The sequence below is a fragment of the Camelus ferus genome, chromosome 3 (genome assembly GCF_009834535.1).
Source record: "Camelus ferus isolate YT-003-E chromosome 3, BCGSAC_Cfer_1.0, whole genome shotgun sequence".
In the NCBI taxonomy this organism is placed as follows: domain Eukaryota; kingdom Metazoa; phylum Chordata; class Mammalia; order Artiodactyla; family Camelidae; genus Camelus; species Camelus ferus.
The window spans coordinates 49365192-49389716 of record NC_045698.1 but is presented as its reverse complement, the minus strand read 5'-3'; the positions used below and the strand labels follow the sequence as shown (position 1 = coordinate 49389716).

General features: G+C 35.9%; 2 protein-coding genes across 6 annotated transcripts in view; one reads left to right on the top strand and one right to left on the bottom strand.

Moving 5' to 3' along the window:
• Positions 1–366: 366 nt before the first annotated feature.
• Positions 367–7566, bottom strand: NSA2 (NSA2 ribosome biogenesis factor). The gene is made up of 6 exons (XM_032474321.1): positions 7409–7566; positions 5564–5751; positions 5321–5471; positions 3480–3659; positions 1484–1676; positions 367–596 (listed from the first exon to the last, which is right to left on the bottom strand). The coding sequence occupies exons 1-6, from the start codon at positions 7409–7411 to the stop codon at positions 529–531; spliced, it is 783 nt and encodes a 260-aa protein (XP_032330212.1). The 5' UTR covers positions 7412–7566; the 3' UTR covers positions 367–528.
• Positions 7567–7635: 69 nt separating this feature from the next.
• Positions 7636–24525, top strand: part of GFM2 (GTP dependent ribosome recycling factor mitochondrial 2) — a 49945-nt gene continuing 33055 nt past the window's right edge. The window contains exons 1-8 of one of the 5 annotated variants that reach the window (XR_004317648.1): positions 7636–7884; positions 13000–13083; positions 14360–14444; positions 16369–16426; positions 16872–16969; positions 20293–20418; positions 21107–21195; positions 24434–24522. Coding sequence is in view for 3 of the 5 variants with exons in the window: in XM_032474237.1 (XP_032330128.1) it covers positions 13024–13083; positions 14360–14444; positions 16369–16426; positions 16872–16969; positions 20293–20418; positions 21107–21195; positions 24434–24522 (605 nt within the window). In the remaining 2 variants the exon portion in view is untranslated. Of the gene's footprint in view, positions 7885–12999; positions 13084–14073; positions 14128–14359; positions 14445–14955; positions 15076–16368; positions 16427–16871; positions 16970–20292; positions 20419–21106; positions 21196–24433; positions 24523–24525 lie in introns of those variants that run through there. The other 4 variants (XM_032474237.1, XR_004317624.1, XM_032474253.1 and 1 more) reach the window with 4 other exon arrangements.

Genomic DNA, 24525 nt, shown 5'->3' with positions numbered 1-24525 from the left:
GTTCTTCTGAACTTTATAGTGTAGTGTGCCTTCTCTCATATACTTTTAGTTTATAAAGTATTTTCATTTAAACGTTGTGTTAATGCTGTATTTCTTAGAATTCTTAGGATCAGTAATCTACAATGAGGTGGAAGAGACCTCGGGTAGACATGACAAAGTTTCTTGGCCTAGACCTCACATTTAAGTACACACTAACCTTTATGATAAAAGGTGTTTTCAACTACAGTGGCTTTTCTAATGACAGACCTGCACTGCTTAGTACCACTTATTAATGCAGATACTGAGGAAGCAGGATATTTCTATAATTGATTTTTTAATCATTCAATTTTATGGACATCTAAACACTGAACAGACACAAAAGACCAATTTGTAAAAGTAGGCCATTTTAATGTTTGTTTATTTTGTAACAATAAAGTAGTTTTCTTGATGACTACAAACATGCTAGTATTCAGAAACATCACAGTAATAGTTTCCTGATTGAGGTGTAATTTTCAGTAACTATAAGGAGTTATTTGTGTGTAACCGCTATCAAACCAGTAAGACCGCATTTATGCAGCCATCATTTTCAGGATTGTTGGTAACCTGAGCATATTTTCCTAAGGGAAACAAAACAGAAAAAGGAGAGACATTAGGTAATAATTAACTTTAAAGAATACATATAACCTTTGCCCAAAATATTTATAGTTTTAGAAAAGAAAAAATAAACAGTAGTAGGATAGGTGAAATTTTATAAAATTAAATCACTCAGGACCAAGCTTGAGTTCCGAATATAATTTTTATATAAATATTGTTTTTACAAATGGCCAGCTCCATACTGTTAGCATGCTGTATTAATAATAAGCCTTTGTGCATTGACCTGAGCATTACTACTGTCCCACACCATTCTCACTGGAAAAAGCACCAAGTATTAAGTTTCAACCTATTAACAACCTATTTTAAAATTGAGGTCAGCCAACATGAAGTACATGCCAATGACTCATTTGAAGTTTCAAACTATAGAGTGCGTTCTTCTCTTTTAAAGAATATTAAAGTTTAGAAATATCAGGGTACTAAAAGCAGAAAACTAAGAAAATGAGGAAAAAAATTTAAATCACTGCATGACGTATTTCAGGTTTAAATTATTACTGAAATAGTGTGGCTATGTTTGATGTTTGCCTCCCTTTCCCCATTCATGGTTATTTTATTGTATTTTCTAACAGTATTTTTCAGTTATAATCATACTTCCCATCTGCTTTCCTTATAATGCCTTTTTAAATAAACAGCATCAAAAAATATCTAGCAATGTAGTATACCTTATATAACTGAAGCCATAACTTAAGAACTGCATTCGTAGCTACTTTTTCTATAAAAAATATTCTTAAAGATTGAAATCTGATTCACATCACGTTTAACTGCACTAAAATTTGCTTTGTCCTTTGTCAACTTCAGGATTTCTATTTTAGAATTTTAACACCAGTAGCCCCATATTCAAAAATTAACTTACCCCAGATGACCTTGCCTCCCTGTGTCACAAGGCCCAACTCGCTCACATTCACTTCAATGACGGTACCTTTGGTGATAACACCCAAGCTCGTGTATAGTGGGGATGAGGGATTCTTCTTCACACCAAGTATCGGCAGGCAAAAGGTAGCTTTCAGCTCAGGATGTGTTACGTGGGCCTTCTTGAAACGTAAGCCCTAGTAAGTCAAACACAAGAATGTTTTGAATCAAAAATGTTAAGTATGATGAATAATGATCCTTTTTGCTTATCTTTTCCAATCATTTCCCCATCCCGCCAAAAAAGGACTGAATAATGTCCAATCTTAAGGCATCACAGCAAATACTTAGAATTAATCCTACAGACTAAAAACCTGACGGTTACAGGAAAGTATATGGGGAAAACACCCAAACATGTACTGAAAAGTTTTCACTGTGGAACAGCTACCCAGCATCATACTCAGATTTTCCTCTATTCAGTTATATACACTCACTGAAGACTTGCTACATACCAGGCGCTATGCTGGAGCTCACAAACAGCTCATTTAAACATGATAACCTTAAAACTCCTCCTATTTTTTTTTAAACTATAAAACAAGGATCAGCAGATTAAATGACTTGTTCCCATACTAAACAGTGTGAGGATGGAATCAAACTTAAGTATCCTGATTCCAAGTCTTTGTATACATCAGCCACCTTTCATGATGAAAAAGTCTGTCAGCTTTCTTTGTGCTGATGATAATACTGGTCAAAGATGAGAGAGAGCCCAGAGAGGTCTCTATTATAGACCAGATTCACCCAATCACCTAGACATAGTCTTTCAGGGTAGAGCACTCTAGAAGCCACAATGCTTTGTAGTCTCTTAAATTTGATTTTTGTCTGTATGTGAGTAGTGGGCAAATGACAGTAAATCAAATTCTTAGTAATACACTCATTAATCAAGCTTATATACCACTCAGAATGTTATCTGATTAATTCACAGCAAGAAACATCTGCTAAGCTACAGTAAGTCTACAACAGCTTGACTAGTATATTTCTCTCCCTGCAGAACTTGGTAAGGTTACCAAAATGTATTTAGAAGATTGTGAATATGAAATGAAAACAAGGGGAGTACATGATGAGTTTCAGGAATGAGTGAACACTTTCTGTAAATGACCAGATAGCGAACATTTTATTTTAGGCTTTGCAGGCCATATGGTCTGTTAGATACTCAAACTCTGCAAGAAAAAAATAGCCACTGACAATATGTAAATGAATAACCATGGCTGTGTTCTAGCAGAACTTTATTTATACAAGCAGGCTGTTTGACAACATTTTAATCCATTGAAAATTATTCAGGTTGAGAGATAGAGTAACACTGCCAACTTTCCTGATTCTTTGTTTTTCTAAGCAGGCTGATATCCAGTTGGGAGATTAGTTCATTCTGTTTAAAGGGATTTTGCAAAATATATGTTCAGTTATACTTGGGGAGGCAAGGAGGAAATTAGTTTTGACCATCACTGCTGTCAACAGAAATTCAAGTCCCATTTTAGTATTATATTCTCTTTTTTTCAATGATTGCATACTAAGTATTTTCAAAAGCATTAAGATACTTTTGTTACTAAACTGGAATTAACTCTTTAAAAAAATCCCATTCAAGTTTTCTAACTGTTCACAAAGACAAGTGTCAGGCATATAGTAATCACTTGTTGAATGAGTAAAATGACTTTGTATATGGAAAAGTGAAGATTCTAAGGTCATGTTTAAAAGTTAGGATTCACTGACAGTCTCTGTAATGAAATTTTTTTTCACCTCTTGTTAACCTGAAAATAAGATTCTTGATAGTAGTGGAAGAGTTCTAAGCAATTCCTGTGATAACCTAAAATAACAAAAATAGCCTAAAAACATCTTTCAACCTTTTTTTTATGTATCAATTCTAAGAATATTGGGAAACTTGTACATCACTTTATCCAGTTTAACACAGGAAATGATATTTAAGCCACTGGGCTCTAGTAGGGACTTACCATTGGCCTAATGAATCTTTCATATTTAGGTGGTTTTCGAGTAAAACCATCTCCAACAAAGCAGACTTTAGTAACCATCCTCTTCCAGGCTTTCTTCTTCCTCTTTCCTGTTCGGATAACTTTTAATACTTCTGTTTCTCCCTGGGCACGAACTTTGGGCAGTGGGACTTCCCATTTTCCCTAAAATAGACCACAGTTAAAATTTATAGTTAGTAAAAGGCAATGAGAATAAAAAATCAAATATGAAAATGCTATATATTGCTTATATGTAGAATCTAAAAAAAAAAGGCACAAATGAACCTACCTACAAAACAGAAACAGACTCACAGACATAGAAAACAATCTTATGGTTACCAGAGGGTAAAGGGGTGGGAAGGGATAAATTGGGAATTAGAAAATTGCACGTCTTGGGGAGTGATGGAAATGTTAGCTATCTTGTTTGCGGTGGTGGTTACTTAGTGTATACATCTATCAAAATTCATCAAATTGTACATCTGAAATATGTATAATTTACTGTACAGGAATCATACCACAATAAAGGTATTAAAAGAAAGTCAAATATATTTTAGTTGTACAAAGTAGTAGATTCACTTTTTTTTGCTTAACCAACAAGATTTTGGCTCTATTGTTTTCTAGAGGTCTGCACTGTCTCCTCAGAAACTCCTAATTAATCAGAACTACTTAAGTTTACATATCGTGGGTACATTAAAAAAAAAAAAGACTTGCTTAAGCCAAAAAACCTTTAATGCCTTGTTATGGACAAAAAATACTGTAATATGGCAGTAATTTCTCTAAGCAGTATGTGTGCTTGCTATTAAATAGTTAATAGTGTAAAACTGGAAGACTGTCTCCACCTTTTAACACATCTCTGTACTTCTACCTCGAGTGGATTTTAAGATTACCTTACTAGTAAGACAAAATCATCACCTGATATTTTGTACGACCCTAGAATGCAAATCCTATGAGAAAACGGAAGCAGTTTAAGGCAGTAGGAAGAATTTTGGACTTATTACTAAGTCACAGGTTCCAGAAGCAACTACCATTTCATAGGTAAGTGCCCGTAAGAGTAATTTACAATCTCATGGACTACAGTCTCTTCATCTGTGAAATGAGGAGGAGTTAAGTAGATAACCTCTAAAGTTTGTTTTGGTCCTAAGTTCTACCACTCTAATTTTGAAAACTGCATGCCAAAAATTAGCGGTAAGATTTTTAAAATCAAATTTGAAACCATAAGTTCTTTAACTATAGGTACTGCATATTCTGCTACCTACATTTCTGTCAACTTATCCACAGGTATTTAAAATAGTTTCTATGTCTTTTCCTCTGCTTTTAGCAGAATTTAACCTAATCTGACACAAAACGCAACCCTATTTTTTTTAAAAAACTGGAATTTTTAAGTCAAATCACTTAGGATATTTTCCACCATTCTACCTTTTAACCAGTTTTGGCACACTGCAGGATAGAAAAACCAAGAAGCAGATATATCTTTCTACACAAAAACATGTTAGTTGTCAAGTATAGGAAGCCACTAGAACACTGAATTTGAGATTCACTGCTTACTTACAACCTTTTTGTTTTTAAATAAAGATGTATGGCATTCTAAAAATATTTAAAAAAACCCACTGAATCCTAAAATGTTCTGGTGATGAAAAGCAGTTTTTATTACCTAAACATTTTACACAAAATGAAATTTACAAAGACTTCAATATCTAAATAATGAGAATAGTTGGAAATCATTTTTCCAATTAAACTGAAGAAAGAAACCAAGAATCTCAAATTTGAATTTTCCTGAATTCTCCTGAACAACATCAAAAATAAAGACTCCAATTTTTATTGCTTACCGCTTTCTCTTTTCGTTTTTGTTTAATCATATTGGAAAGTACTTTAGCTCGGGACTGTCCCTCTCTGTCCAGTAGATATGCAGGTACTGCTCCTTGTGGAGTCTTTTCATCATTCTTCTGTTTGGTGTTTCTCTTTTCGTGCATCTTGATACTACCAAGAAGGAAAAAGATTCAAGATGATCAATTTTAATAACTGTTACTCAAAAGATGTTACCTTGATACAACAAATAAATGATCACTTACGTCTTTTTCATTTGTATTTTCTCAGCATGGCGCTGTTTATGGTACAGCTTAGCTTTCAGACCAATCATCTTTTTTGCCTTCTTTGAACGTTCATGAGCCTCTCGTCCTTCCTTCTTTCTCTTTTTCTCATGGTAATCCAAACGGTATCCATAGCGCTTACGGTGTAACTCAATATATTCATTTTGTGGCTGTAGCAATGCAAGAGGCATTACTTTAATTTTAAAAAACTGCTGACAAAATTATTCTTTAATACTTTCTTTTGAGCAGCATATAAAGTACAGAAGATCCAATGTCATCCACCGTACACTTGATTAAATAACTCTTGCACTATTAAGCCTATTCACATGACATAAGTTTTTTTTTTAATTGAAGTTTAATAGTCAGTTTACACTATGTCAATTTCTGGTGTACAGCATAATGTTTCAGTATACATGTACATACATTTTGATCCTGAAAGATATGAGGCATTAAGATTTACATCTGTAGTAATCTCAGTGAAAGTTACTGTTCATTGAAGGGAACTGTCCAAAATCCACCGGACCACAAAAGGGATAAACTGATTCCAGGATCTCTTTTCTTAATATCAATAATCTTGTTTTTCAGTATCATCATTGTTCATACTTATTTAAAAATTTAAAAATTGTATTCAGTTTTATTGAAGTATAATTTACATACATACAATGGAATGTGCCCTTTTCAGGTGTACGTATAGAGTTATAAGTTTTGACAAGTTCTACAGTTCTGTAATCACAATCAAGACTGAGAATATTTCCAACACCCCAGAAAGTTCCCTTGTGTCACTTTGAAGTCAATCCTCTTTTTCCACCTTCAATTTGGTATCTATTGTTCTAGTTTTGCCTTTCCCAGAAGGAAATGTAAACGGAACCTACAGTAATGAGGCTTTTTCATCTAACTTTTTGACTTAGCGTAAGACTTTGAGATCCCCTCATGTTACATGTATCCATACTTCAATTTTTAATTAACAAGCAGTATCCCACTGTATGGATACACCAGTTTGTTTATTTATTTACCAAGTGATGGATGTTTGGGTTGTTTCCAGTTTTTAGTGAATAAATACTTGCACCTAAGTCTTTGTGCGGACATATGCCAAACTGTTTTCAAAGTGGCTGTACTAATTTGCGTTCTACCAACAATGTGTGGGATCTCCTTTTGCTTTTTAAGTGCCTGTTTTATTTTATACAGTGATGTTTTATTTTAAACATGCGGCTCCACTCCATTTGTACTTTAAGACTAAAACAATGCAAAGCCAACTCCCGTACGGAGAGTAAAGTAAAGCAACAACAAGGTAGTTGGGATCAGGTGTGGAGTTTTCAACTGCTATCACATAAACTTTGCAGCAACCGTGAGAAAGGTCTGAAGAATGCCATTTTGCAGAGAAATAGAGATTAAAGATGTAGTAAAAAGACAAAGAATCTGGCAGCCAGATTTGGGCTGTATGCTCGGTTCTGCAATTCATTAGTGGCTTGGCTGGTGATAAGGCGTACCTTCAGTGTGCTCCGCAGAGATGAGAATCAATGCGCGATTAAATCCTACGGTAGAGTTATCAGTAGGCTCTGACACTGATGGCCAGACAACTTTCGGCGAAGCCAGAAATTGAATAAAATGAAACCCGTCTGGCTCCAAAGCCTGTGCTCTGGCAAATACCCGACTCTACGGCCCCAAAGTGAACGTCTTCACTTTACAGAGCGCACCGCACGGTGTCCACCCTCATTCCCTCAACAGTACCTCACTTCTGCCTACCACCCCTCACTGCCAGCCCCAGCGCCCTCAAGCCCAGCCAACTCTGATGCCGTCGGTCGCGAGCGCCCGAGGAGACCCTCTCACCATGGTGACGGCCGCCGAGCCGCCGGGTGCAGCAGCCGGGGAGCGAAGAAGCTCTCAATTTTCGGGTCTCAGAGACCCACGAGCCGACTACACACCACCAGCGACAGGAAAGGGACGCTTCTAAAAAGGCCGACTCCAGAGAGAACGCAACGCAGCCGTTCCGACCCTCGGTTCTCCACGTTCAGCTAGAAGTGCGGAAGTTGCTGGCCGGCGGCCTTTGAGTGGGGCACCACCGGAAGTGGTGAAGCGCGGCGCCGGCGGAAGTGGTAAAGCGCAGCGCCGGCGGAGACAGAGGGCAAGTGCGGCGCCGGTGCTGGGAGAGCGAAAGAAATTAGCTTCCCTCCGCCCGTCCCGGGGCGTTCGCTGAGGTAGGGCGTCGCGACAGAAGGCCTTTGCAAGCTTGGGGGCGGCCCGCACCTCCGCTCTTACCAGCCTGGCGGGAAAAAGCCGGCCTTCGGTATGCGACCGAGTGTCAGGTGAGTACCGAGTCGCGCGTGCGACTCCCGCGTGTTTAGAGCCCTGCCCCACGCTTGCCAGCGGCTACCCTCCAGGATGCCACAGCTAGGCCTGGACGAGGACGGCAGGGCTGCCCACATCTCGCCTCTCGACGTCCGCCCAGGTGTGGGCCTTTCTCTTTCTCCTTCAGCGAGAGCGGCTCTTCTTTGTTCCTGTCATCTTGTGTAATGTGTGCAAGGTTGAGAAGGATACAGAGGAATGAAAACTTACTGTAGGAGAAAGCAAAATTGGTAAAAGCTGTCAGAAAAGAAAGACAACGCCCTGTTTTTCTAGACTGATACCTGAAATTCCTGAGGCCTTTTGGTGTACGGGACGGTGCTGAGCGTATTTGCATTTAGTGGTCCTCTAGTGCTACCAGATGTACTGTCACTGTAAGACAGTACATCTAACTCAGAAAGCGGCCAGTCTTACCTTTTTACTGCACAGTCACAGAAGTTCCCTTAATTACTCCACCGTCTGGAACGTCCTTCAGTTACATTGTGAGCAGAAATAACCTTACCGAAAGTCACATTAATCACCTCTCTAGGTCTTAGTGTGGATTTCAGGCAGGTTTTTAAGGCTCCATCTTCTAATGTGATTGTCATTTTATTTAAAACTCGAACAAATTCTAACTAGCGTTTGTATGTTTTCAAGTACAGTAAGGTATGTAAGTATCCTCTTGGAATGCACTTCCTTCTGGTGTTGCCTTTCTCACCTACGTCAGGTCTTTTCTTAAATGTTACTATTTTATTGAGGCCTTCCCTGACCTCCTTACTTAAAATTAACTACTGCCCCGGTTCCCCTTTCCTACTTAATTCTTCTGTATAGCACCTATCACAATAAAAAGTGCTATGTTTTTAAATTTATTTCTTTTGTTTATTGTCTGTTCCCACTGACTAGGATACATTATTTCTGTTTTGTTCTTGTCTTTTGTTCACTACTTTTAACCCCATTACCTAGAGGGCAACAGTAGACACTCAAATTCTTGTGAAATTTAATTCTCACGTGGATCCTGTGATGTGATGGATCACAGGCTCAGAGATTCGAAGTGAAGATCAAAGAAGACTTGAGACTCTAGCAAGTCCTCTGTAAAGCCTACTCCGGCCTCTTCACCACAAGTGAAGGGCCCAGTTGACATTTCTCTTACAATTTAAAGTTTGTGGAGAGTTTTTAAAAGACTTTTTATTGACATGCAGTAATTATGACACAAAGAAAAATGCATCCTGGAGATGTATGTTTTAGTAGGTTTTCAAAACCTGAATACACGCATAATAAGCAGCACCCAAAGCAAGAAATTGTGTTAACCTGTGCCCGAGAAGCCCACTCCCAGGGTTGAACCCTATCCGGACTTCTAATTGAATGGATTAGTTTTGCCTGTTTTTAATTGGAATCACACAGTGTGAATTCTTTTGTGGTGGTTTCTTTTGCTTAACATTGTGAGATTTATCCTTATTTCTCCTGTTGTAGCTCTTTCTGTTTATAGAAATTTTTAATAGGTTTGTTTAAATTGTGAACTCATCAGTAGTTTTTTCTTAAGTCTCAGAGCCATAATGTCCTTTTTCCTTCTGAATCAGGAATAGAAAATAAACGGTTTCAAATGTTAAGCAGTGGTCACATTTTGATTTGTGTAAAATAGAGGCAAAGTGGTCAGCTATCTTGTTTTTCTTCATACTGTGTTCTTACTTTCATCTGTGACTATGGGATAAAAATGGCCTAAACAGATCAATGTCAGCAAAAAGCTCTCTGAAAAAAATTTCTTTCTGTGTACTTGGTAGTAGCCGAGTTGGGTATCATCACTACTTTGTTACATTTGCCAAAAATATTTACTAAATACTCACTCTTTGCATTTTGGCTATCAGAAGTGTAAAAATGTGTTCCTCTGATCTGTATGAGACTATAGGCAGTGTTGGTGTAGATAGGATTAGAAGGATAAGCCGGGAGAATGTGAGAACTGCTTTATAAATAGACTGTTAAAAATATCAAGCTTGTTTGTGTTAAATAAGGAACAGATACAGTATTAAGAGTCATGCAAAAAGCATTATGAATGAAATGTTTGTTGTGATATGCAGGAGACAGTGTAGGGTTTTTAAAGTTAACTTTTTTCTTGAAGTTGGGGATCATGTGTTACTCATTTTTATGTTTCCAATAACCAACTCCTTGTGTTGCTCCAATAAATGTTAGATGATCAGGGATTTGGAAAGTGCTTTTTCAGGCCAGGTGACCTAAATTTAAGAGTATCTTTACTGAGCTTTTTTTTTTTTTTAGCAAGTAAATGTTGATTTGTCAGATTTTTTTCTACAATAAAGTTAAAGGCTAGAACTAATTTTTAAAATTTAGGTGAATAGCTTGTTCTAGAACTTGTGACTTAAATTTTGTTGTGAAAATGAGTTTAAGTTAATAGCTTGAGTTTATCTATTCAGCATAAAAAGAAAAAAAGGCAAAGATGATATTAGGGATTGATGTTAATTAATAATGAACATATTGTCCTAATTCACATTTGATACTTTTAAAAAACATTGGATAAGACACAAATCTGAATTAAAGTTTCTAATTTAGGGAAAATTACCAAGTACAGTAACAAATACCATGTGCAAACACAGATTATTTTAACCTAATCCTTTAGGTCTCTTTTCCTGCATTGCTTGATCCTCAGCAGCAGCATCTCAGTTCTGCTTGCATACTGATGTGTTTTGTGATTGCCCTTTATGTCCCATGATTCCTGTTTGTGTATATTTAGCCTTACAGGCATTTTTTAAAAATGGTTCTTGGATTCTTTTATTTACTGGTAGTGTAATTTGTTGCTAATAATGTAGAATGGGTATTTACCCATTTTCTCTCATTACCAGTCCTTTTTAGACCGTCAGGTGTTACAATGTTTAGCGAGTATGTATTGCCCAAGGCCTAAGGAATTCTGGGCTTTGTGAAATAACTCGCTTGATAGCACCAGTAGGAAATAATTTTTGTTAAATCACTGAGCCATGTGGAGGAAGAATGTCAATGGCAGGGCATAAATGACTTTATAGGGCAAGAAATGAGGCACAGGCTGCTAGTAGAAGATGCCTCCTTTTGGGGAGCTCACAGTAGTGAGGATAACTTGGAAGTATGTTTGTTATGAGTAAGTTAAATTGCAAGTGTTTTCACAGAAAAGGTAGTATTAAAAACTGTAGGAAATTAGGAAAGGCTTTCAAGCCAGGGCTTGAAGATTGAATAGAAATTTGCCAGGTATGTGGCTTTGGGGATAAGAGGACTGCTTTCAGAAAAGTGGCACCATTACGTAAAGAGGTGTGAAGATGTTAAGAGTGTGATGTTTCTGGGGAGTTTTGGCTAGAGCTCCTGTATAGAGTGGGGAGTAGGGGAGAGTACGGAGCTGTGAAGGTAGTTGAGGACAGATTTTTCATATTAAGAACTTCTACAGGTTTTTAAGTAGGGAATTGATGACTTGAGATTGTTTATTTGAAGGATATATGTCAAGAATGGATTAAAGCAGTTTTTCCCACTGAGTACTACCTTTTAAGACTGACATCACTTGTGCTATTAATTACTTAATAATTTTCCTTAAATTAATTCACATTTTAACATAAATAACTTCATCATAGGCAACACTGTCTGCAAAATAACAGATTTTGTTGGCTATTTTTTCTAACATGTATTTAGTAAACAATTTTTTTTTTGGTCTCTAATCTAACATAATCATGGGCATTCACTTTGGGAAACACAATATTGGAATAAGTTTAAAAATTTTTTGGTCAATAGGAACCCTTCACACTTTTAAAAATGATTCAGAACTCCAAACAGTTTTGTTTATATAGGCTATAATTAATATTGAAATACTAGAAATTAAAACAAAACTTAGGTTTTAATAATTCATTAAAAGTAACAAATCTATTAAATATTAGTATAAGTAATACAGTTTTATGAAAAATATCTATATTTTCAAAAACAAATTATTTATTTTGAAGAGTGTTACAATTTTGCAAGTCTTAAATGTCTGGCTTAATAGAAAACAACTTATGTCTGCTTTTGTATTTCATATGTTACTCTATTTTTAGTTGAAGTGTATGAAGAAGATCTTGCAGCGTAGATATGTGTGGGAAAGGGAGGAGTATTTTAATAGTCTTTTCAGAAAATTGTGGACCATCTTAGATGATATACCAGACTTTGACAAGTGAGTTTTTTTTAAAGATTAGTTGCACTGTGGAATCAAACCATATTAGTGAGCTTTTTGTATTCTGTTATGTTAGAATCCATTGTTCTGTTTTAGAATGGATCTAACATACATGATTTTTGCAAACACTCAGAACTATGGCATTGGAAATGAAGAGGAATGGATTCAAGATAGATTTAGGAATAAATCAAAAGGACTTGGTGACTTCCTAAATAAGGATAGTGACTGTATCTGTCTTAAGATATGGAAAGGAGCAGATTTAGGAGGAATAAGGGATAATAATGAGTTTTGACATAGCTTTTTTTTTTTTTTTGACATGTTGCACAACGGTATAACCTTACCTGTTTACTTGATACCCATTCCCCTCAGTTTCATATGCTTCTATGCATTTCTCATAGCTTTTGAGAGTGTACTTGATACATAGAGAATATTTAGTAAATGTATTTAAACTAAAGATCCTTCATTTCTGTGATCATAGAGAGGATTTGCTTCTGTGTATTTTTTTACATTATTTTATTTTTACATATTTATGGTAGAAAAATCAGAATACACAGATAAACCAAAAAGTTATATTACCAATGAGAAATTACCAAGATGCTTTCTATAGTTAATTATTTTTCTTACTTTTACGTAAAAATGCATTTTGGTTGATCTGACATTTTGTAGTTTTAGTATATCTTTTTCTTTAGTATCTTCATATCTTTCTGAAAGAATTAAAGGATGTTGAAAAATAAGGGATGTTTTAAGCTTGAGAACCATACTTCTTATGTTAGAATTATTTTCTGAATATGCATTGACTTCGATAGCTAAAAATATTGTTTCTGATTTTTAAAAGTAATACATTTTTACGATGTATATTACACATGACTGACTTACATATGTCTTACATGTAATGCATAAACTTAGTTTTATAATTTTGTTTCTTTTTCAGAGAATAACAATTTAGAGGGCCAAGATGTCCAGCCTGAGGATATTTGTAGTGAACCATAAGAATATATGCAGCTTGCACATTAATGTAAGCTTTTCTTGTAAAATTGAATGTACTTCAATGACTTCAGTTACTTTACTTCCCAAAGGCCTAGTATATCTTATGTATTAGTATATCAGCAGCTTCTTAACAGGGAATATGGGAGAACTTGTAACCAGAAAGAAGTGTGCCTTATCATTAGTCTGTAAATTTATTTTGCTACTTTAAAATTACCTGTACAGCATTTTGAGACTATCTATAGTCCATTTTGAGGTCATTAGTGGCCCAAGGAATTACATAGTTTTTCTTTAGTGTTTTCATTTCTGATGCTTTCAGACTATACACCCAGTGACAGGTGATCTTGTTTTACCCTGGTCATTATGAAGTGAAAATTTAAGTAGTTTGAGTCTCTTCTCTACTCTTTCTTAGGATAATAGTGTTTTATTGCCAGAAACCTGGTAACTCAAGTAGGAATAATATGGAAGGCACAGGTATGCATTCCGTGACATCATGAAAAGCAGTTTGTGGCAGCCCAAAATCATTACATACTTTGCAAACAATTCCAGATATGTTGGCAGCCATTAAGTGTGTATCTAGTGGTCTAAGCATGGATTGATGGAGAACATTGATCTCTGTGTGGGAACATTAGGAGAAGATACCTTGGGAACTTTAAAAGGTGCCAGTTCCTAGTTCACCCAACTTCTCCCACTTCCCCATCCTCCAGATGTTTTTGAAAAGCTTTCCAGGTGATTCTGCTTTGTAGCCACTGTTATAAAGGTAGGTGAAAACACCTAATGGCTTCAGAGTTTATGACCCCCCACCAGCTCTTAACAGCCTTAAAGGAGAACTGAAGTATCCAGGGTGAGCGACCTTATTTAACCTTTCTGACTTTCTGGAACCTTCAGTCGTGATCCTCAAACTGTAGCTATCAGAATCACCTGGAGGGCTTGTTAAAACAGATTTTTCTCAATCCCATCCCTGGAGTTTCTGATGTTTCTGATTCTCTTATCTGCAGCAGGTCCTGAGAATTTGTCTTTCAAATAAGATTCCTGTGATGCTGATGCTGCAGGTCTATGAAAGCCATCATCTCAGGTCGGCTCAAAAGAGCAAATCAGTATTAATTTTATCCTTATTTTTTTTCTGTAGTGTAATTTTGTGTTGTCACTTTGTAAAAGAATTAGAGTTCAGTTAAGAAATTTTAGGACTACTTTATGGAGATTCACAGTATTTTGTCCTCTGACAAAGTAGAGTCATGATCTTAAAACTACTGTAATAAGTAATGCTAAAATAAAATTAATGTCAAGTTTCTTTTTCTTCTTACTAGAATACTTGTTGCTACAAAATAAGAGCAAGTCTAAAAAGATTAAAGCCACATGTGCCTCTTGGAAGAAATTACAGTTCCCTCCCAGGTACAAATGTTAGATTCTTTTCATTTTACTTAAACTGCTTGCTTGCTTTCTCCCTTCTTTCTGTCTCTGTCTCTCTCCCTCTCTCATTTTCAAGCATCTCCCTTATTTGGGGTCTCAGGCTCCCTTTTACTTCTTGGCTATTTCCTTGAGATTATGAGGAGTGTTCTGGTAGATGCCAGGAAGTGATGCCAGTAGATTTATGCTCCTCAGCTGCTGGCTGTCTAATGAGCTGAACAAAGGGAAGGGTTGGTGGCTTGAGTAGCTGGCTCAAAGGTTTAGCAGGTGAGTCTACTTGTAGAGTGCGCTTGCTGTAAAATACTGATTGTCCTAGTTCCTTTCTGGTTTTCATACCAGAAGTATTTTCTGTCAATAGAGGTTTAACAGAATAATTTATTTTGACGGTTCTTAAGAGTAGTTTGGTTTACTATTTATCTAAGCTAGGTTAGGTTAGGTAATATGGCTATTAAAAGCCTGAAGGCTGAGAAAGTGACTACAGTTGCCCCTTGAACAGGTTTGAACTTCGAGGGTCCACTTATGTGCAGAATTTGTTCACTAAACATGTACTACACTACTACATGATCCATGGCTGGTTGAATCTGCCCGTGAGGAGCCTAGGATACAGAGGAGCCAGGTATGGGAGGGTGAGGTGTAAATTATACTCGGATTTTTGACTGTACGGGAGTGGGCATCCCCTAACCCTTAAGTTGTTCGATGGTCAATTGTACCCTGATTGTCCTTCATGTGTTTGAAGTAAGCAAGCATATGGGAGATCCACTGAAACTACAGTTGACCCTTGAATAATGAGGGGGTTACGTGCGCTGACCCCTCGAAAGTTGAAAGTCATGTGTAACTTTACAGTCAGCCGACAACAGCTGCAGTTGCACATGCACAGACTTAACCAGCTGCAGTAATACTGTGTAGTACTGTGACATGCACGTATTGACAAAATCTTTGGGTTTAAGTGGGCCCATGCAGTTCAAACCTGTGTTGTTCAAGGGTCACCTGTAGCTTCATTCTGTAGCTGTTCTTGTTACCATCTTTGTCATGGGAGAGTAATGAAGTAAAAATACTCATTTGCTGTGTGCCTTGTCCTTACAAGTGAATTTAGTGACCTGCATTATTGGTGTGTTCCTGGGTTTCTGTATTTTGCCCATGCAGATTTATCTGTAGCAGTACAGGTTATCTTTCAGTCTTCAAACTGCCATGCAGTTTTTAAAATATAATAGAAGCCTTCTTAATTTATTACAGAAATTTGGGTGAGCTGGTTTAAATAGCAGGAAGGTTAGATTAAATTTATAAGTGTAACTGCATTGTTGCATTAGTATTAATAAAGTATGGTAAGCATGAAGTAAGTCATTATGGACTTTATTCCAGAAATACTATTTGGCCTTTTAGAAATATTAGGTTATTATAGCTTCTGTTCAGTGATATCTCACAGGCTGTCTTTAAAAACATTGTGTCCAAGTATTACAAAAATTCATTATTAGCTGACATTTAGATCACTCTTAGCCCATCAGGCCTCAACAGTGTAGGTTTACAGGACTGTACATTTTATATTTTTCTATGGTTCATTATCTTCTAGTGCCTTAAAGTTATTATTAAGAACATTAATTCTACTTCTGCAATTCTATTTATTATAGAATTGTAGAAGGTGGCAGAGATTGGGATAAATCTATATTTTTCTAAGGATATAATCTAGAAATTGATATTTAAAAACTTTACCTTGTTTTATTGTCATCCATAGCCTTTTCTTTAAAGATTGCAAGAAAATAAATTTTAGGTAAATGAGAGTTTTACTTAGCTTGAATGTTACTTTAATTGGAATTACAGTATTTGCTTAAAATTATTTTAACTTGCTGCATTTGTAAATTAAAGGAAAATTTCTTTAAATTTAACAATTCAATTTTAACACTCTTTCTATTAGGTTTAATAGGAAATGATATCAAATCCCTTCATTCCATCATCAATCCTCCCGTTGCTAAGTAAGTACTGTCATTGTTACTGTCTTTTCCATAGGCTGCTGTGAAAAGTTACAAGTTTCTCTCTTAGGCTTAATTCAGCATTTAGTGAATGCTCTAATTTGTATAACTTTCTGCCCTAGCTAATTATAAGTAGATATCGGTGTGTATCTTAAAAGCTTTTCTCTTGTCTGAATTCAGTGCTAAAAATTTTTAGTATAGCAACATCACATTTTTCATAGAAATAAATATAAGATATTCACAAGATTGTAGTTAGCTCTTTTGTTACTTAGATATTTTATCAGAGTAATGTGATAGTGATGTTTTCCATTTTTCTAGTTTTTATACCATTATATAAATTATAAAAATACTAACCAGCTTTGAAATTTGCATGGCATAGATATTTGGTTTTACAGTTTTAGTGATGTTCACCTTATAATACGTGTCTTTTTTTCCCCCTTTTAAACAGAATCCGTAATATTGGAATCATGGCTCATATAGATGCAGGCAAAACTACCACCACAGAAAGAATACTGTATTATTCTGGATACACAAGATCACTGGGAGGTTAGAATGGATTCCTCCTCTCCCCAACCCCCGTTAAAAAAAAAATCATCAGAGAGTATTTTGATTAAGAAGTCCGCGTAGAGATCTTGAGTATGGTATGGAAGTACTGATGTCTAAACTACAAAATAAGGTTAAGGTAGTTGCAGTACTCACCAAAGGGTCTTTTTAGGTTCAACTGAACATTCAGATTCGTAAGACTATCTTGGGCTATAGTTGGCACTGGTCTATTCAGAAGGCTGAGACAGAAACCATAGCTTACCAGCAGACCAACAATAGGTCTTATTCAGAAGTTCTTACAGCAGTCTACATAGCTATGTGGGGAATATCTTCTTTGGCCACTCAAAAGTGATAGCTTAGTTGCAAGCTAACAAGATTCATAGGAGCCACCCTCACTTAGAAGACTTAATGTCCTATAGGGACGAATATTTCTTACTACAGCTTCATGGGCCATCTTCCAGGTTTCCCACAAGGGACCCTGTGCCATACCCGACTCAGGGAAGCCTGAAACTATGACTTTTCACCAGGTGGTATTTTTTTTGGGTGGGGGGCGTAATTTGGTTTATTTATTATTTATTTATTTTTTTAACAGAGGTACTGGGGATTGAACCTGGGACCTTGTACACACTAAAGATACGCTCTACCACTGAGCTATACCCTCCCACTTCACCTGGTGTTTATAATTCATTTATAGTTCTTCCCAGGTCAGATGTAGTTTACCAAACAGAAATTATTTTTTCCATAAGGTATGTTGCCTAGCAATGTAATTTACATACTTGTTTTCTGGACTCTAGAAGAAAAGAGCCAGAAAGTTAACCAGAGGTCAAATTGAGTATATTCACACTGGTTGCAACCATTCTCCCCAATTTTTTTCATCTTGCAAAACCCAAACTGTATACTCATTAAAATGTTATTGAGCCTTAACTCATGGTAATAGCAGTATTTACCTAAGTTTTGAATTTATTTTTTAATTATAGTATGCCAAAATTTATGACTCTTGACCAGGCATGCACATTTAATACCCATGTAGTTTTAAAAAATTTTTTTTATAAATAATAATGCCCTAGCTCCATTCTGAAAATTAAGATTCAGCTTGTTTGGGTATAGCCTGGACATCTGTATTTTTGTTATGTAGTTTGAAACTCTCTATTTGACTTATACACATTTATGATGGTTATAGTTCTCTGATCAATCTTTTTGTCATTGTAGAGTGCCTTTCTTTAGCTGTGATAAAACAGTTTGTTTTGAATTTGAGATGGAGGTCATCAGGTCCATAATACCAGAAGTGGGAATATCTTTTTCAAAAGCTCAACAGTGATTTTGAAATGCACTCTATTAAGAACTATTTCTCTACACCCTTGGAATTGGCGGAGACAATGTTTATAGAGGAGAAAACCACTCAGGATTAGAATCTTCATGAGGATGGGAACATAATTTCTCATAGAATTATTGCTGTGTAAATGGAAAACAGCAAAACTTTGAACTTTGTTAGGCGTCCTCTTTTGTGTCATGAATCTGATTAGAATCCTTCCTTCACATCCCCAGTTTGTATCCTTGAAGCAAGGATTCAGATTAGGTGGACCTAGGTAATTATCAAGTTTTTTTTAAATTGTTGTTAAAAAAACATGCACGTGAAATCTACCATCTTAACCATTTCTAAGTGTACAGTTCAGTAGTGTCGAGTATATCCACACTGTTTGCAACCATTCTCCAGAACTTTTTTGTCTTGCAAAATCCAAACTTTTTCGTCTTGCAAAATCCAAACTATATACCCCATTTCCCCCTCTGCCCAGCCCCTGGAAACCACCCTTCTACTTTCTTTTTCTGTGACTCTGACCTCTCTACATACCTCATATAAGTGAAATCATACAGTATTTGTCTTTTTGTGACTGGCTTCTTTAACACTTAGCATAATGTGCTCAAGGTTCATCCATATTGTGGCATGTGTCAGAATTCTCCTCCTTTCTTAAAGCAGAATAATAATTCCATTGTATATATGTGTATGTGTGTATGTATATGTATATATGCAAAACATATAAAATATGTTTTGAGGTTCTTTTCTGGTTCAGGTCAGAGGCCTAGAAAATACCCAGATTGTGACAGAACTTGTTGATCCAAGGTTGAGTTTATGAGTGATATGTGTAAATTATAAAGAAGTAATAGGAAATAAAGATCTTTCTCTTTGTAAAAATTTTTATGAGTGTCTTAAAAACTTAGTGCCTTATTTAGAATTTTTGGTTAGTTATTTGGTCTTTGTCTTAATGATGTTTGTTTTCTTGGTTAGTTAAGCTGAATAACTGGCAATACTAACACAGGTCTTTAACACTGATATTTGACGGATACATTTTTCTCACTATTTTCCCCTGTGTGTAATAGCAATAGCAAGAAATACATACATACACACACAAACTTGATAATGGGTAAACTAGTTAGCATTTTAGAGGTTTAATGCTGACGTAGTAGTGGTAGTATAAAGCAATCATAACCTGGGTTCTTTAATTTTGATAGGTAAGAATCAGCTGTCATTTCTTTTACTGTGTAAATTTCATCAGAGTAAAATACATAAATCAGGATTTTACTGCAGAGTAATTTTGAGTGACCTTTTTGGTAGTCAGAATAAACTTTATCCATAACTTTATGCTGTAGAAATTATACGAAGACTTAATTTGCATTTGTATAAGTAAATCCCTTTTGGTGGGAAAATTTAGTAATGAGAAAGGTTTGTAAAAGATAATTTAACTTGGAAGGAATTTTTTCTTTACCTTGTTCCATGTAGCTACCGTTTACTTATTTAATGAGCTAGGTACTTGACACATGTAGTCTCATTTCAATGTTATAACAGCCCAGCAAGGTTGGTTTTCTTAGCCTTATTTTACAAACAAGTTTAAATAACTTGATAAAGATCACAGAGAAGTAGGTGATATAAAGTTTGGATTTAAATTTGGTTTGTCTGTCCTCTTTATTGCACTACTCTGCCTCCTATCTAGGGATCAGCTATAAGAAATGTCAAATAAAGAAGGGGTAATGAAAGTTAGACTGGGAAAAAATGGAAGAGGTATATGGTTTCAGTGAAATTGAAATGTTTAAACAGAGTTTAATCTTAGTTGTTACAGAAAAAAAATCTTTATGCAAAAATTACTAATCTGCTGAAAAAGCTTTTACTAGAATGAAGATTTATTTAAAGAAGGATTAAGGGCTTCAAATATTAAACCAAATATTTTATGAACAGTTTCTATTAAAGCAAATTAAACTATGTTGGATAGATATCAATACTAATAAATACACTTGCTATCAAGCCTAACTATGTCATCTTTTTTCCTGGTTAGATGTTGATGATGGAGACACAGTGACAGATTTCATGGCTCAAGAGCGAGAACGAGGCATAACTATTCAATCAGCTGCTGTTACATTTGATTGGAAGGGGTATAGAATCAATCTAATTGATACACCAGGTATAGTGCTGTTCTCGTAATGCAGAGGTGGTGTATCATTTGAGGTTTTTGTTTGTGTATGTGTGGGTTTTTTTTATTGTGGTAAGAAAAGTGTATCATAAAATTTACTATCTTAACCATTTTTAAGTGTACAGTTCAGTAGTGTTAAGTATGTTTATACTCTTGTGAAACAGATCTCCAGAACCTTTTCATTTTGCAGAACTGAAACTATCTGCGTTAAAAAACAACTCTTCTCTTCCCTTCCCCTGACCCCTGGTAACCACCATTCTGCTTTCTAGATCTGAGATTGACTACTTTAGATACCTCTTACAAGTAGAATCATACATTTTGTGTACTTTTGTGACTGTCTTATTTCACTTAGTAAAGTTTTTCAAGGTTCATCCATGTTGTTGCATGTGAAAGGATTTCCTTCCTTTTAAAGGCTGCATAGTATTCCACGCACATATATAACACATTTTGTGTATATACCATTTATCCATTGGTGGATATTTGGGTTGTTTCTACCTCTTGGCCATTGTTAATAGTGCTGTTATGAAAATGGGAGTATAAATATCTCTTTGAGATCATCCTTTCAATTCTTTTGGATATATACCTCAGAATGGGATTGCTGGATCATGTGGTGGTGGTAGTGGTGGTGGTGGTGGTTGTTTACAGATTTTAAGTGTTAGAGTTCTCATCTTTGTTTTAGGTCACGTGGACTTTACTTTAGAGGTTGAGCGCTGCCTAAGAGTGTTGGATGGTGCCGTGGCTGTGTTTGATGCCTCTGCTGGTGTAGAGGTAAAAAATATTGTCAGAATAAAGTGAAGATAGAACAGCATGATTTCACAAAAAGTAGAATGTATCAGATTGATTTAACTATAACCTTTTATTTGGTAAGTTCATATAAATTGAACTAGGCTTAAAGGAAGTTGGAATTTAATATTGAGATATTACCTATATATGATCTCATATATTTCACAGTAAAAGGAAAGTTTACTTTTCTGTAGGAAGTATGAACATTAGTTTTGATAACTCTGAAGAGCCCGAGATTATACCTTACTTTCAAGCTAACAAATTAGTCTGTCATAGTTTTATGTATTCTGGCAGAAGACACGAGATTCCTGAGTCAGGGACAAAGGACTTTATTTGTTAGTCCCTGAAATAGCAATATCCAGAGCACCAGCATTTCCTTGTGTTGGTTCCTCAAGCCCTAAGTCCCATAGGGTGACAAAGGGAAGTCAGGTGACAGCTGCGCATGCAGTGGAACCTTGTGCTTAGAGAATGGAAATATTTTATAATGGGTAGTAAGCATGCTTGCTCTTTGCTCTGAAAGGAGACATTGTCTTCCAAGGTTGCAAGCCAACCTACCATTTGCTCTGGAGGGAGACACTGTCTCTGTCTTTCTAAGCTGTTCATTGTACAGACATCTTTGCAAAAAATAGTGCAGAATAAAGGCAGTCAGTGCCTCTCTAAACAAAACATGGAGAAATGCGAGTGAATCATGAAGAATTTTCTCCCAAAACTTAATGTAAAGCTCCTTGGATAAATCCTGAAAATAGGTTCATAATAAATTTTTGCCACTGGGGTCAGCTCTGCTCTCTTTAGCTGGTACCCCATTTGCCTTATAATCTCAAGATTGGCTTTAATATCCTCCCTCCCACCACCACCCCCAAAACTTAGTTTGGAGTGGATCATAGTGTTAAGCTATATCTGTATATTTTCTAAAGGAAAAATAAAGTATCTTCATAACCTTGGATGATAGGTAACAGTTTCTTAGAGAAGACACAAGAAACATAAAGCAAAGTTGATTCATTGGACCTTATCAAAATTACATATTTGAAACTGAAAAACAAAAAGGCAAGCCTTAGACTGTGAGAAAATTTGTAGCATTAGATAAAATATATGAATATTAAATTTCCAGAGTGCAGTAACACTTGATTATGTAGAGAATATCACTGTCTTAGGAAGTATGTGCTAACATTTTCACAGAACATGTTTGTGATCAATCCAGTATATATGAAGAACTACGTATCAATAATAAAAACACACCCCAATAAAAAAGTACACAAAGGACTTGAATGAATAGATACTTCACCAAAGAAGACATGTGAGTGTCCAGTAAGCACATGAAAAGATGCTCAGTCTCATTGGTCATTAGGGAAATGTAAATTAAAATTACAAAGAGAGGCTGTTTTATACCCATAAGAATGGCTAAAATTAAAAAATGATGGCAAATCTTGGTTGAGGATGTAGAGTAAGTGAAACTCTTAGATACTGTTGGTGGACTGTAAAATACTGTAGCCACTTTGGAAGACTATTGGGCAGTTTCTTATAAATATACACTTGTTCTATAACTCAGCAGTTCTACTCTTCTGTTTTTATCCAAGTAAATGAAAACATTTACCTACCAGAGATTTGTTTGGAATGTTTATAGCAGCTAAATTCATAATTGCCTCAAACTAGAAACAACCCAAGTGCACATTCAGAGGTGGATAGAAAAACTGGTACATTTGTGTAAAGGAACTTAACAATAAAAATGAATGAACCAGTATACCCAGCAACATGAGTGAATGTCAGAAACATCATGTTGAGTGAAAGAAGCCATACCATTTACATGAAGTTCAAAAATAGGCAGAATCTATGGTGACAAAAGGTTGCCATGGTTGGGTGGGATATAAGAAAAATCTATCATGTTGTGTATGTTCTGTCTCTTGATTGGGGTAATAGTTATCACCAGTATGTAGATTTATAAAAATTTATTGAGCTGTACGCTTAAAATCTGTACAATTGACCCTTGAACAAGATGGGTTTGAACTTTGTGGGTCCACTTATACATGGATTTTTTTCACTAAGTACAGACTACTGAACTACACAATCCATCACTGGTTGAATCCACGGATGCAGAACTGCAGATGGGAAGGGCCGCTTGTAAAGTTTTAAGAGGATTTTTGAGTTTGCAGGAATTGGTACCCCTAACCCTTGTGCTGTATTTTATCATAATGTATATTTTACCCTACTAAAACAAATTATGGGGGGAGGATGTAGCTCAGTGGTAGAGCACGTGCATGCATGAGGTCCTAGGCTCAATCCCCAGTGCCTCCATTGAAAAATAAATAAATAAACCTAATTACCTCCCCCCTGCAAACCTCCCCCCGAAAATGACAAACTGGCTTCTATTTTAACTAATGTCAACACATGAGGCTTTTGATGCTCTACTTCTGGACTCTTGGACTCCACTAGTCACACTATTTATATTTAACATGTATAGAAAGTGGAATTAAAAGAGGCCAAATAGAAAAGCATATGAAAATTGCAACTTAGCAATACAGATATTGGCTTCTTTTTTCCCCTTAAATCCTCTTCAGTTTACATGAACATCCAAATATTCACAATACAAATACCTGATTTTTATCACAATAGTATCTTTATAATACCCTCTTTTCTGTTCCTGTCTGAATTAAGGCAAAAGTCCGTATTTCACAGAGCAGAAAACTGATAAGTTCGGTATTGAGACGTGTACTAGGTGAGGTGAAGCCAAACAAAAAGTAGGTCTTCTAATAAATCCCCCAAAATATTAACAGTGGTCATATCCTGGTGTGGAATTACAGGTGATTTTAATCTCTTGCTTGTGCAGTTCTCTATTGTACAAATGTTCTATAGTGTACATCAATTACTTGTTCTGTCAATTCACTTTTGAAAAATTTAAAGAAAAAGTAGGTCTTCTAGTTCTTCGTTAAGTCCCCTTTCTGTGTCTTCTAGTATATCACAGTTGTTAATTCCCTTTGTGTTGCGTCCGAGTTCACCTAAAGTATTATTCTCAGTTTGAAGCACAATCTTCAGTCATACTTGATGACATTCTTAGCTGTTTTAACCTGACAGTGTAAGAGTGGGTCTAGAGGTATATGTGCAGTGACATTAACTCTGTGCTAGAACAGGGCCCAATTCCATGTTGCAGGGCCTTAGATTTGCTTGTTCGATGTGTAGTAACCTAGTTATTTTTGTTTAATGTGTGGTTTTTTCCTTATCTTTGCTTCAGGCACAAACTCTCACAGTGTGGAGGCAAGCTGATAAACACAAGATACCTCGAATCTGTTTTTTAAACAAGATGGACAAAATTGGAGCAAGGTA

Excerpts from the sequence above, each read along its gene's own strand:
- NSA2 (XM_032474321.1), bottom strand. Across the intron at positions 1,677-3,479 it reads AAAGATTCATTAGGCCAATG|GGCTTACGTTTCAAGAAGGC; the intron begins GTAAGTCCCTAC and ends TTGACTTACTAG. Across the intron at positions 597-1,483 it reads GGGAGGCAAGGTCATCTGGG|GAAAATATGCTCAGGTTACC; the intron begins GTAAGTTAATTT and ends TGTTTCCCTTAG.